This window comes from Amphibalanus amphitrite, unplaced genomic scaffold (assembly GCF_019059575.1).
Source record: "Amphibalanus amphitrite isolate SeventyFive unplaced genomic scaffold, NRLGWU_Aamphi_draft 001328F_arrow, whole genome shotgun sequence".
Lineage (NCBI taxonomy): Eukaryota > Metazoa > Arthropoda > Thecostraca > Balanomorpha > Balanidae > Amphibalanus > Amphibalanus amphitrite.
Genome location: NW_024882821.1, coordinates 43,369 through 56,374, shown reverse-complemented (window position 1 = coordinate 56,374; position 13,006 = coordinate 43,369). Strand labels below are relative to the sequence as shown.

The window sequence follows — 13,006 nt, the reverse complement described above, 5'->3', positions numbered from 1 at the left end:
TAAAACAAATGTGCAAAACAAATGGCAATACGGATTATAGAAGTAATTAGCCATGAAATTAAATCGTTGGTCACGTCATGCATAAGCTAAGACTGGATTGGTGTCTCTTGGAAATTAACCCTCGCCGGCCGGGGGGGGGGGAGGGTGCCGCCCCCATTGTTTTTTTCGTGATAGCTCCGAACAGCCGGGGAAAGAGAGCTGAAATTTGGCATACCTGAGCTTTAATTCAAGCCGGATCTTGCGACACAAGCCGCATTTTCAAGTAAGGTCAGGTCACTGACCTATGACGCCATAAATGAACCTCTGCACGGTCCTAAGATGTCGCAACTTTGCAACGCCCTCAGTGCCAAAGGAACTTTCACAGGGAGCTGAAACGTACAGGACGTAGTATCCTCCAGAGGTCTCATAACTTGTGCATCTCGGATTCTTCCTAAGGGTCACATGCGGTCAGATTGGTCACGTGACCTCGCCACGTATCATAATAGTGGATCACTAGGATCATAATAGTGTTTCGTCAATAACTCCCGAGCAAATTAAGCTAGCGAATAGGGAAAATCACCAATGGACTCGGGAGGACCTGCCGAATCGAATGATATGCGATATGACCTCCTCCGCGTAAACAAATATACCATTCGACGCGCCTGAGCGAGACAAACACGATGGTGCCAAAATCGCGGCGCTGTGACCGTGTTTTGTATTTATCAAAACCGATCCCGTGCCTTGGGCAACTAGACCTAACATCAGAGGTCACCGGTTGACCTGAAACCTTTAAATTGGGTATCAGTCGCTGCGTCTCGTAGCGGCGCTCATGCTCGTTTTTTTCCGCGACGCTCTAGCTCCATAAGTGAAGAAATGGAGAGGGGGGTCGTACCCCTCCCCCTCGGCCGGCGCGTATGTAGAAACTTTGATAGGTCCGGCGAAGGTTAAAACGGATCCGCGACATTGGGATCAGGCCTGCCATCTCGCGAGATAATTATCGTAAGCTAGATGGCAGGCCTGAGCTAAATGTCGCCAAAAACTGGTAAGGCACCAATCCAGTATTATCGCATCCATGGTCATTGGTCACGTCACTAACAGGCGAGCCAGCAAGCGCTGATACCGAGATTCCTTAGCGTTAGCAGTTAGCACCGTAACGATGCTCACCTATTGAGCCATCGTTTGTAAACTGTTATGCGTCAAGTTCAGATTAGTCGAGCTATGCGGCGCAGCGTGCTTTCAGGCGCATTCTAGTAGCTCCATCTACCGGCGGGTGCACGAAATGAGCTTTCTTTCCGAGTTTGAGACGGACGTCTCTGGGCTCTGGCATATCCCTACCTACCTAGGGGTCAAGGGGGTTCACAGTGCACAGTGCACGTTTAAGTTCACGTATCACGTTGTGGAGAGATCAGATGATTACTGAGCGGTGTGCCTCGTGAAAAGCGATGCTGAATGGACTTGGAGTGATATAGTGGACAAATACATACATATGTAGTAAGTCGCTGCTTGTTTGTTATCATGTCGGCAAGTCCAGGATTGCTGACGAGAGCTGGCATCTCCGATCTGTGGGAGACCGAAACACCGCCTGCGAGTCGTCTTCCCTCCCCGAGCAATGCGCATAACCCAATATACTCTTAACAGTTAACACTCAAAGACACTTTGGTAAATCTAGCCAAGTTTTGGTAATATTGTTAAGTGCTCGAACGAGGAACATATTGAATACAATTAGATAAGTAAAAGAAATTGACCTTTTCCTCGACATTAAAGATGCAAAAAGCCGAATAATGTATTTTTAAAAAGCGGTGAGCTTTTGGCCACTGGCCTTTATCAAACTAACGTTACAGTAACGTTGGTTTGATAAAGGCCAGTGGCTTTTTAAGAATAAATTATTCGGCTTTTTGCATCTTTAATGTCGAGGAAAGGGTCAATTTCTTTTACTTATCTAATTGTATTCTAACCAAGTTTTATTTAAACACTTTTACCTGGCTGGTGCTTAGGTAAGTGTATAGCGGATGGCCGAATTCATCTAAGGACTAAGTTAGAGCAATTAACCATGATAAAGAAGCATCGAATGGTGCCTGACAACTACTACCGGAAATGCCTACACCAGATTTGCATTTTTAAACTTCTATGAAATCCAGTAGAAACGTTTTACATCAGCGGTCATGTCAGCAATGTTCATATTCTGTCCTTTTTTCGAGGAGACTCGTCAATTTTCAACATTTAAGAAAATCGTGCAATAAACTAACACGGCGAATATGACGACCATTGGAAAGGTGACCTGACCTGACGCTGACCTTGATCGACTTGTGGCTGTTAGATACGGCACGAAATACTTCTTTTTATTTTGAGGTCTTAAGTAACTATAACCTATAATGCACACATTACAATTCTGACAAATATTCCCCCACACGGACGTACAAACCCACACACAGATGTACCGCCGGTCACGGTCAGGAGGCGTTCAGCCGGCAGCGTTCAGCCGCTGTTCTCCCTGCAGGACCCACACTCTCCTCCCCGACCAACTGGCTACACAGCTCCTTGTGGAGGTAAAAGAAGTTGGTGTTTTTCGCCCAGGATGATCACTTCGTCCACGCAGCTGACGTGCTGGTCGCCGTAATGCAACCACATGTCCCGCCCCGCACTGTACACCTCAGACAGAGTACCTATCCCGAGTGCGTGGCGCCGCCGTAGTGGCTGACGACGCCCACCAGCCGTATAGGTGAAGTCACGAGTCGACAGGGCAGAGCGACTGGTCATCCTCCAAGCGGCTGTTCTTTTCTGGGGTCTATAAGCCAGTACCTATTGTTGAGCTTGTTACTTTGACGCGTCCTAAACTTGTAATGAACCTATAGCCTATTGCTAATTTGGTCTCATTACGATACGACCATCATTCGCTCTAGACGGTAGACGGTGTAAGAATCTGTCTCCACGGAGGGATGCGTTCGGTGGAGTAGGACCTGGGGTGTGATTTATTGGCTTCATACAGGCATATGACAAATAAAAGAAAATATAGATAGCAGGCAGAGGTGTCTTTGCCGCAATTTTTTGCTATTTATGCAATTTTACATGCTCAATGCTAAGTTGTGCTGTGGAGTGTTACAACTTGCATCTTCGTTTTGCGGTATAGGTATTATTCGGAGAGGGAATTACGGCTCGCAGGCGGTGTTTCGGTACCCCACACACCAGAGATACCTGCTCTCGTCAGACAGCTCGCCTGTGTCGTCATGGTAACAAACGGAACAACTTATTTGCGTTTGTATTTGTCCACTACATATCTCACTCCATTCAGCATCGCTTTTCACAAGGCACACTGCTCACTCAGCTCAGTAATCATCTGATCTCTCCACAACGTGATACGTGAACTTAAACGTGCACTGTGCACTGTGAAACCCCTTGACCCCTAGGTAGGTAGGTATATGCCAGAGACGTCCGTCTCAAACTCGGAAAGAAAGCTCATTTCGTGCACCCGCCGCTAGATGGAACTACTAGAATGCGCCTGAAAACCCGCTGCGCCGCATTGCTTGACTACTTGATGCAAAACGTACCCCAAGGGAGCCGAATTTAACCCCTTATGTTTATTTATTCTTAGTGATATGATCGGCGTTCAGCATCATGAGTTCAAGATAACCACTGCCTGACAGCTTCAACGATATGGGAGCATCCTCAGATCTTTTGGTAGACGAACGTGATGCCCTGTTTGACGGTCTCAAAGTATCCATCGAAAATGATGTGGGACACGCGCCGCCACAGTCCCCGTTCCTCCAGAGACTTCTGGTAGTCCAACAGTCCCGTGTGGTCCTTCGATATGAAGAGAAACTCCAGCCTCATCGAGTTGATGATGTGTCCACCTGCATTGAAAAAATAATGTCATGGGTTACAGATCTCGGCTTAAAAATTCAGTAGAGGGGAAACTGTCGTAGGGGTAGGACTAGGGGACAGAATATCATTTCCTACCGGCATGTATGTTATTAATATACACTACAGACTATAGGACGTATCCCTAGCCCGCGCCCCACTGGGGTCTGCGTATAACACGCCCTACTGGGGGGGGGGGGCTATTCATAGCCCCCCTCCTAACTCCGAAACTACTGGGCCGATCGTCAAAATTCAAACAGCGTCTGATAGCCCCGGAAAAACTGTCGAGCGAAACCTAATTTCATTGACCTCGAGGTCACCGATGACGTCACAGGTCAGGTCAAAGTAAAAGTTATTAGCATTTTGGCTTGTTCACGTTTTGGGCTCTGGCCGCCGTCTTACAAGTCAGATCAGGCTCATTTTCGGTTCACACACTCTTGAACAGATGCTCTAGATACCCTGAGGGTACCAAACTTGTACTTTGATTTTCAGGTCAAGGTCAGGTCATCACAGTTCACGAAAATATTATATCATGCGTCGGTCACGTGACACATGTTTTATGGTCCATTTAGGCCAAAGATTTCAAATTTGATGTCGTCTGTGTCATTCGAGGTCATTTGGAGTCGAATTTAGCTTAGGTCAGGTCACTTTCAGGTCAAAAAAGGTCAAATTTTGAAGTTATAATTTTTCAACAGAAAAGGTGTCTATTGGATGCAGATTGAGCTCAGGAACACGATGGTGCTATTTATATTGGCGTACGATGTCAAATACGTGGTGAAAATTTGATTTGAAAAATTAATAATTGTGAATTTTTTTGCAATAATGCGTATAACTTGGCTATTTTTGAAGGTATTTAGCTAAAACTTGCTGGAGTTATAGTTCGTTTTTTTCAAAAGGACGCTGGCTCAAAGTTCAATATCGAAGCTCTCACGTGAGTTTTGGCAGCTTCAATGTCTGGCCAAGAATTTCTTACCGAAAAAATAATCGATTTCAAATTTTGCACGGTAAGTAGGTGGAAATTGTTTCTTAAAAATGAACATTCTATGATGATGTCACTGGGGGCAGCAGGCACCCAAATGTCCGTGCAGTGGGACAAGTGTCAACGAATTTGGGTGCAGAACAGTTTTTCACTGTTGCCGAGCTTATAATCGAGTGAGCGGTTCCGTCCATGATAGTCATAAGTTACATTGAAATACATGTTCGACAGCATGACGTCACCGCTGTTCTCATATCTGGTTCCAAAACGCCCATATGGAAATTATCGGGAAGAAATCACATGTTAAAATTAGTCGACGTTCGATTTTCTCAGGTTCAGTTTTTGCTCGTTTTGCTCGCTAAAACACGTGCTTGTTCGAAAAACATACTTGGAGCCAGCGTCCTTTTGAAAAAAACGAACTATAGTCATAATATTGCGTTCTATCACATATATTCCGGTTTTTTCGAGAAGTCAAAAACTTTTTGAAAAATATGTAAAAATGTAAATTTTGAATTTTATTATATAAAACTAGAGGGACAGCATTACGCGCAGCGTAATGAATTAATTTTCTTTAAACTCGGCCCAGTAGCGGCCGAGTTAGGTATTGCAAGAATAAATTTAGCGACTCCTCCTGGCCGGCGGTGCTCTGTTCCGGTATTCATTGCCAAAGGTCAGTGACCTGCCGGCTCTGATTTCGGTCAGTTTTGCAAGCGAAGAAACTGAGCGTACGGCGCGTGCTGTCTGCTCGAAGCCGGCCGCGGCCAAAATTCCGCAAAGATGCGCCCGCCACGTGCAAACCGCCCAGCGCACCCCCTCCAAAATGTAATACAACAAACAGATGCACGCGTCCGACTTGCGTTCAAAATTTCACCCCCGTAGCCCGCACCGTTCCGGAGCAATAGCCCGCCAAGCGTGACTGACGCGTTACATACGTACAGACACTAGAGAGACAGCATTGCGCGCAGCGTAAAGAGGGACAGCATTACGTGCAGCGTAATAAATCAAGTTTTAATAAAATCGGCCCAGTAGCGGCCGGGTTATGGCCAGAATAAATTTGGCGTCTCCTCCTGGCCGGCGGTGCCCTGCGCCGGTATTCATTGCCAAAGGTCAGTGACCTTCCGGCTCTGATTTCACCCAGTTTTGCAGCGAAGAAACTGAGCCTACGGCGCGTGCTCTCTGCTCGGCGCCAGCCGCGGCCCAAAATGCCGCAAAGATGCGCCCGCCACGTGCACACCGCTCCACGCACCCCCTCGAAAAGTTGATACGACAAACAGATGCACGCGTCCGACTTGCGCCCAAAATTTCACCCCCGTAGCCCGCACCGTTCCGGAGCAATAGCCCGCCAAGCGTGACTGACGCGTTACATACGTACAGACATTTTGATTTTTATATATGTATTGTAAATTTTCGAAATTTTCAAAATTTTGAAAATCCGAGATAGCCGTTTGATAGCGCAGTCTATTCTAAGTCCTCTCATGTAAAGAAATTGGATCTAGCTTAAAAACTGAGCCCTTGGGAGCGATTGCCGTGGTTCAATGTTTTGCGTCGAAATCAGCCGAACATGACGTCACTCTGACGTCATTTCCGGCCGACCTATGGTAGCTACGAAGTTAAAATTTTGACACAAGGTGTCAAATTGATGCAGCCGAAGGTACTGAAAGTTTGGCGTCGATACTTTAAGCGGTTTGGAAGTTATTGCAGAAAAAACGGGAGGGGGGCTATGAATAGCCCCCCCCCCCCAGTGGGGCGCGGGCTAGGCACATCTATTAAAGTAAGTAGACACATCTATTAAAGTTGTCACCAAACTATCAAAGCACATCGACTACTCTGCTGTGGTTAATCTATCCGGGCACACCTATCGATTCCGAGCCGCACCTGGTTTGCAGACCCGAATCATTTCATCCAGAGCGGTCAGGGGGCAGTGGCCGGGGCCGAACGCTCCCGCCACCACCACCAAATCGTAGGTGTTGTCCTCCACGTCAATGCGGTGGTGGCCGATCATATCCTGTCAACATCGAAGATGGTTAACGGACTTATGCTGATAATGCTGCAACATAAAAATACTGTAGCACTTGATTGTAATGATTTTATCCCGGTCAAAAGCACATGCTATTAATTGACATACATTATAAATAATAAATGTCCTTACTTCGATGATGCGCTGATAGATGCCACGACTCTGAGCGATCTTGATCATTTCGGACGATGGCTCAAGGGCGTCCAGGTTTTTGATGCCGGCGTCGTAGAGCTGCCAGAAGTCTGCAATTGTAATACTACTCCATGCATTTTCGCTGTTTACGCATCACTGCGTAGTGCACACGTGACACGGTCTTATGGCTTTTGGACGGTATCCAGGACATAATGTATATTTCAGCCAATACATATGCAACATTAAAAGCTCTGTCTTACAAGCAACGCAAATTGCAAAGGTCACGCGAAAAAGGGCAAAATGTACAAATAAGAAGAAAAAGAAGAAGTCATCAGTCGCATTTACGGTCATTCAATCATCTATTGACTCAGTGACAATAAAGTAAAATGATATCAAGCGTCTATGTTTTCTATTCTAACGAACAAGAGTAACGAATGACTTTTCTAAAGTAACTTTTTGCGATCGTCTGTGCCTGCAGATGACAGTGGCACTTTGCACTCCTAACGGCAGTGACAATCCTGCCAACAGTGACACCCAGCACTCGGCACTCGGCACTCACCCTCTGTCCGACCAGACCGGTAGGGGAAGGTGGGGTAAGACGGCCCAGCGGGGCAAGACGGACCACCAGCCCTCCCGGCTGAACCGCTGCTGGTATCTACTGCTTTATGCACTCACTATGTTTGTTTTCCTTCGTAACAATGGCCACCTTGAGCTCATGCTGCTAGGATGCATAGCTTTTGAGTTATTGAGAAAAATGTTGTTTTTCGTCAAACCGATCTAATATAAGAGGTCTACGGGTGATTCAATTACGGCACCTTTCTTGCATGATTAATTTCTATTTTGCACTTTACTGTGAAGAACAAAGTTATAAACTTAGTTATAGTCACACTTTAGGAAAGGCAAGGTTTTGCAATGTTGGGCTATTTGACATATACGTCATGATAATGACAGAATTTAGATTTGGGGCAAGACGGACCACTGTGGTCCATCTTACCCTGTGGTGGTCCATTGTACTGTGCATATGGAAAGTTCTTTTCCAAAACATTGACACAAGTTTAAGTAAGCTAATTTTTCAGGAAGGAGTCTTTGTTGCATGTGAGCCATGCATGCAAGTGCTCAGTTAGCATGCATTCATGCCAAACGACAATCAACACACATGTTCCCAGCTTTTAGCTGCAGTTCCATCACACATGAGTAAAGAATAGAGGCTCATTTAGTTATTTTACCATTCTGGTTACTTTTTCTTACAAGAGTACAGAGCAGAAGTGTAACACACATTAACGGATAGAAGTCACTGCTGGGTGGTCCGTCTTACCCCACGTTTTTTCTTGTCTGAGTTTTTGACATGTCCCTCTTTACGAGCATCCACCACCTAGATGTCTTTAAGTTGAAATTTAGTCTTTACACATATCAACAGAGGAAGGATTGAGCATTCCGAAGACTATAAATAATATGAATTACGAGAGCAGTGTAGCAAGATATGGGGCCTCAAACCTTAGCTGGTCCGTCTTACCCCACCTTCCCCTACCCGCGGCGACATCCAGCACTTTCAGCTGACCCCGGGGTACGGCGCCGTCCTCGGGGAATAGATCAAGCACCGCCTCGGTGGCGAACCGGGGTCCACCGAGCACCTCGATCGGAAACTCCTGCGGGACAGACGACAACGAGTGCCAAAAACATGACTGTGATAGCACGCTGAAATGCTAATGATTTAAACATGTAGGCTTGGAAGGATCGGTGCATTGCAGTGCATGGCTGTTTGGTAAAAAAAAAAAAACGCAAGCATTCGTCCACAAAGAGGCACGCTATATTTTGCACGCAAGGGTCTAATGAGGGTGTAGGTAATTCGGTATTCGATTGAGCTCAGACTAAAAACCTTTACGTTTCAGTTGATAGGTGTCTCATTTTTGTCATGCGACAGGATTTATTCAGTAATAAACGCTAAGCCCATAAACTATCCCTAGCTAGTGGTATTGGTATCGTTTGTGTGTTTTATAAAAAAAAATATATGCAACTACGACGTTGTTCGGAGTACATATATATATTACAAGGCTACTCGTATGTTAAACCAAAGAATGTTCTACATTTTACAAATACCTCTTCATAGCTGCTGGCGGCCTGGTTGTACTCATTGACGGTATCCTGGACGTCCCTGTGCTGGATCAGCTGGTTGACGAGCCGCGGCTCCTCCTGTCCACCGGACGGCATGGCTGCACGCGCTGAGAGTCGGTCACAATCCGCTCTGAAACGGCCGAGTCACAGCCGCTGCTCGCTCTGAATTCAACCGAGCTTCAGTCGCAGCCCGCTCAGCCTTCGAGCGAGTTTCAGCGGTAATCGGTCTGGTTCTGACCGAATCTAACCGCTTTTCGCTTCTAATTCCAGACGACTTTCAGCCACTACTCGCCTAGAGTCCCACCGAGCTTCAACCAATACCCACCCTCAATGATGTCTCTAGTTCTTGCCGTTGTTCGGCACCTCCAAGGTCCGATGCAGACGGTCGTCTGACGACTGACGCCGCGCCGGATGTTTATAAAGGGGTGTGTGCCCCCGAGCGAGTCCGAGCGTGCCAAATTTAAAAGTCGCTTGCTCAAAATTTACCGAAGCCAGAGGATCCCGGTCAAAAAAGTATTCCACTTCTGGCCGTGCTGCCGTTCAACCCCCCTAAGGCTTTTCGCGAATATCTAAAAAAAAAAAAACGGCGGCGGCTGACATGAAATGTTTCTATTGGATTTCATTGAAGACAAATGCAAATCCGAGGCAAGAATTTCGTAGTACCTACCTAGTTGTCAGGAACTATTCGATACCTTCTTCAACATGGTTAATTGCTCTGATTTAGATGAATTCGGCCATCGGCTATCCCTATACGACTTGTTCTCACGGAAATTTCATTTTTTAAGCAAAATTTTGAATCGATTGAAGAAGATGCTTAGTAAGCCATGGTTGGGGTCCCGGTTCTAGTAAATAACCTCGCCAAGCATATCCCTCGCCCTGGCAGGGGGGGGGGTCGATGCGACCCCCTCCCCCCTAAGGTTTTTCGAAGATAGCGTAAAAACGGCGGCGCGCAGCGCCGCCAAATTTGGCACAGCCTATGGGGCAACCTTTTTACATATGACCTAAAAATTTCAGGTCCGGGTGACCTTGGGTCAGGTCACCAGATCAGAAAAACCGGTACAAGGTCATGGTGAAATTTCAATTTTCTTTTTGCACCTGTCCAACTCACAGTTTTGGACTGATTTCCTTCAAACTTTCAGGATGTGCTAAGTTCACCGAGTTGTATAACATATAGCTCGGGTTTTTTAGGTCACTGACCTGAGCTCAGTTAGAGGTCATTACGTCGTAATGTTAAGTCTATGGGAAAATACTAAATTCGGAAAATACTGGAGATATCCGCTTCGTTCTATCCCTTTTAGGCTTTGAAACCACAGTACTTAACAGCAGGCCACTTGGTGCTTCTTTGTTTGGTGTACTTATCCATGGGTCAGGTCAAATGAGGTCAACTGAGGTCAAATGACGTTTTTGCCAATAACTTGGCACATAATGACGCTAGAGTTTAAAAAATTGTATCATTGTGTTCCTGGTGATCAGCCGAATCGAATGATATGCGATATGATGCAATTCGGTTAACTTAAACTTAATTTATTAATTTAAGTTCACTTAAAATTTAAGAAAAACTTTAAGTACACTTAAGGAAGCTAAAAAGTATATCATTCGACGCGCCTTGACGTGCTGAGTTCACTGGTGCTTTTCTTTTTGCTCTATCTTAATTAGATCAAAAGTTATAAGCGAAAAACTTTTGACCTGTTTTTAGCGAAATTTTTACATTTATACGCCCAAAAGTCAAAACCCACCTAAATATTGACCTAGAGCAACCAAATTTGCACAGGGGCGAGAACTCCAGGGGGCCCACCTACCTACCAAATTTGGTGTTTCTAGGTGCCATAGGAGCCAATCGCGAGGGGGGTCGCATCGACCCCCCCCCCCTGCCAGGCCGTGTTATGAAAAATGCCCTGCCAGGGCGAGGGATATAGTCACAGCAAGATTACTTTACTACGTCACAGAGCCGTGATTTTGGTATACCATCGTATTTAGGAACCAATTCTTCGACACCAGTAATGCGTATATTGATTCGGTAGCTTTCGGAAGCTTCTGCTCCCTTCGTCAGCCGTGCTTTAAAATGCATTAAAATACAAGACAATACGTCTCAAACGTCTCAAACACCTACCAAGTTTGTAATGCTTATTAGACGCGTCGAGTTCACTAAAAATTGACACAAAATTTGAATGGCTGCACATCAAAAGCGGAGCAAGCTATTACGACACAACTTAGCATATGTAAAGGTAAAAGGAACATTTCTCATCATAGCAAATATAAAATTTTACCTAAGTAATGACGGCCATAGGCGGCGGAACGGGGAGGGCACCGGGGCACCGTGCCCCCTTTGATTTTGGCATTTTAACATTAGCCCTATGGGCGTTGCATGGAAAGAATGGGACCAAAAGTCGGCAGTGCCCCCCTTAACCCTCGCATGTGTAGGGGGGGGGGTCGGATGGACCCCCCCCCCATGGTTTTTCGCGAATAACTCGCGTAAAATGCGGCCGATCGCGACGAAACTTTCAGTACCCTCGCATTGATCAATTTTACACCTACCCTGAAAATTTCATGACCCTGACCCAAATGACCTTTGACCTGTGACCTCTTTTCCGAGACCATGTTTGGCCGGAATCGCGATTTCGCGTATGTCGGCTCGCACTAGCCGCGTGTTTGCAAGCTTTTCGTGGTTTCAAACGTTCAAACGTGTGATTTGATGTTACTCCCGTGTGTGTCAAGGTCACCTGAAGGTCAGGTCAGGTCATTGACCTTTGGTGACCTCGGGTGACCTCGGGTCACTTTTTTGAGTTTTACATGTTTCTAAGCTAGTTTTTGGAGCTGAATTCGAATTTAGCAACCATTTGAACATTTACGAAGTAGTTTTGGTGACTTCGTAACATGTTACGAAGCTGTCAGAGGCGGTTGACACGTACTACGAATACCCGTCACGACGCCTACTGGTTGACCTGACCTGACCTTTCCCGACCTGGTCTAAATGCTTCAAGACATCATCTGTGATCAAAACTAACACGATATTCGTGATCAGCACCCCGAAAAACCCCTTAGCAGCCACACTTTACGACTTTCTAACAGGTCCCGATTTTCCCGACTTTGGGTCATTGACCTGACCTGGAAGGTCAACCAATGACCTAGGACCTTAAAATTGGGTATCATCGGCTTCCTCTCGTCACGGGCAACACGCTCGTTTTTCCGCGAAGCTCTAGCTCGATCAGGGGCCAAACGGCAAGGGGGGGGTCCAACCGACCCCCCCCTACACATTAGAAGCTGGAAAACGCCGCACACATGCGAGGGTTAATTGAAGGTGTTCCGCTCATAGGTAAGTACCTACTGAGACAGTCGCGTCGGAGGTTGTTTTAGGTAAATGATGACCACCGAAAGTCCACTGGCAGGCTTTTTCAAAATAGTACGTCAATGGGAGAGTCTCGCGCGTACCAATCCCTAATAAAAGCTTAGAATGTTGAATGTAGTCCCCTATAATACCGTGTGGACTGTGGTGGAATGGAAGTAGCCGTAGGTAGGTATCTGTGGGTGATAACCTGAAGTGTTGTAAACGTGAAGATAATGCCCTAAAGAAGGGCCGGACCCCGAAAATGCACATGGAGGGACTTTTTGGGACCTCACAGTGCTGATGAAAATCAAGGGGTCACATGACCCGTGTGCCCCCCCCCCCCCCCTCTTGGATCCGCCACTGACCGTGATGGTGATGGCACAGGCGGCACCTTTGCCGCAGAGCGCAAGGGATCTGAGTTGGTTTTTCATAAATTTGAGACAATAAAACTTTTCATTAATATATTTTGTTTGCATCCATATAGTAAAAAGAAAGATGATATCAAATAACAAATAACAATGTCATATATTTCACATGTATGCTGCCGTATATAATTTGCTAGCTGTGTACTTCTTGTTTTCAGAAGCGTTAATTACGCAGCTGTTTCCTT

The 13,006-nt window shown here is 46.1% G+C and overlaps 1 protein-coding gene across 1 annotated transcript; it reads right to left on the bottom strand.

Moving 5' to 3' along the window:
* Positions 1 to 3,243: 3,243 nt before the first annotated feature.
* On the bottom strand, positions 3,244 to 7,528 carry LOC122372194. Its single transcript, XM_043349102.1, has 4 exons — positions 7,519 to 7,528; positions 6,960 to 7,069; positions 6,686 to 6,815; positions 3,244 to 3,827 (listed from the first exon to the last, which is right to left on the bottom strand). The coding sequence occupies exons 2-4, from the start codon at positions 7,005 to 7,007 to the stop codon at positions 3,643 to 3,645; spliced, it is 363 nt and encodes a 120-aa protein (XP_043205037.1). The 5' UTR covers positions 7,008 to 7,069; positions 7,519 to 7,528; the 3' UTR covers positions 3,244 to 3,642.
* Between the last annotated feature and the right edge of the window lie 5,478 nt (positions 7,529 to 13,006).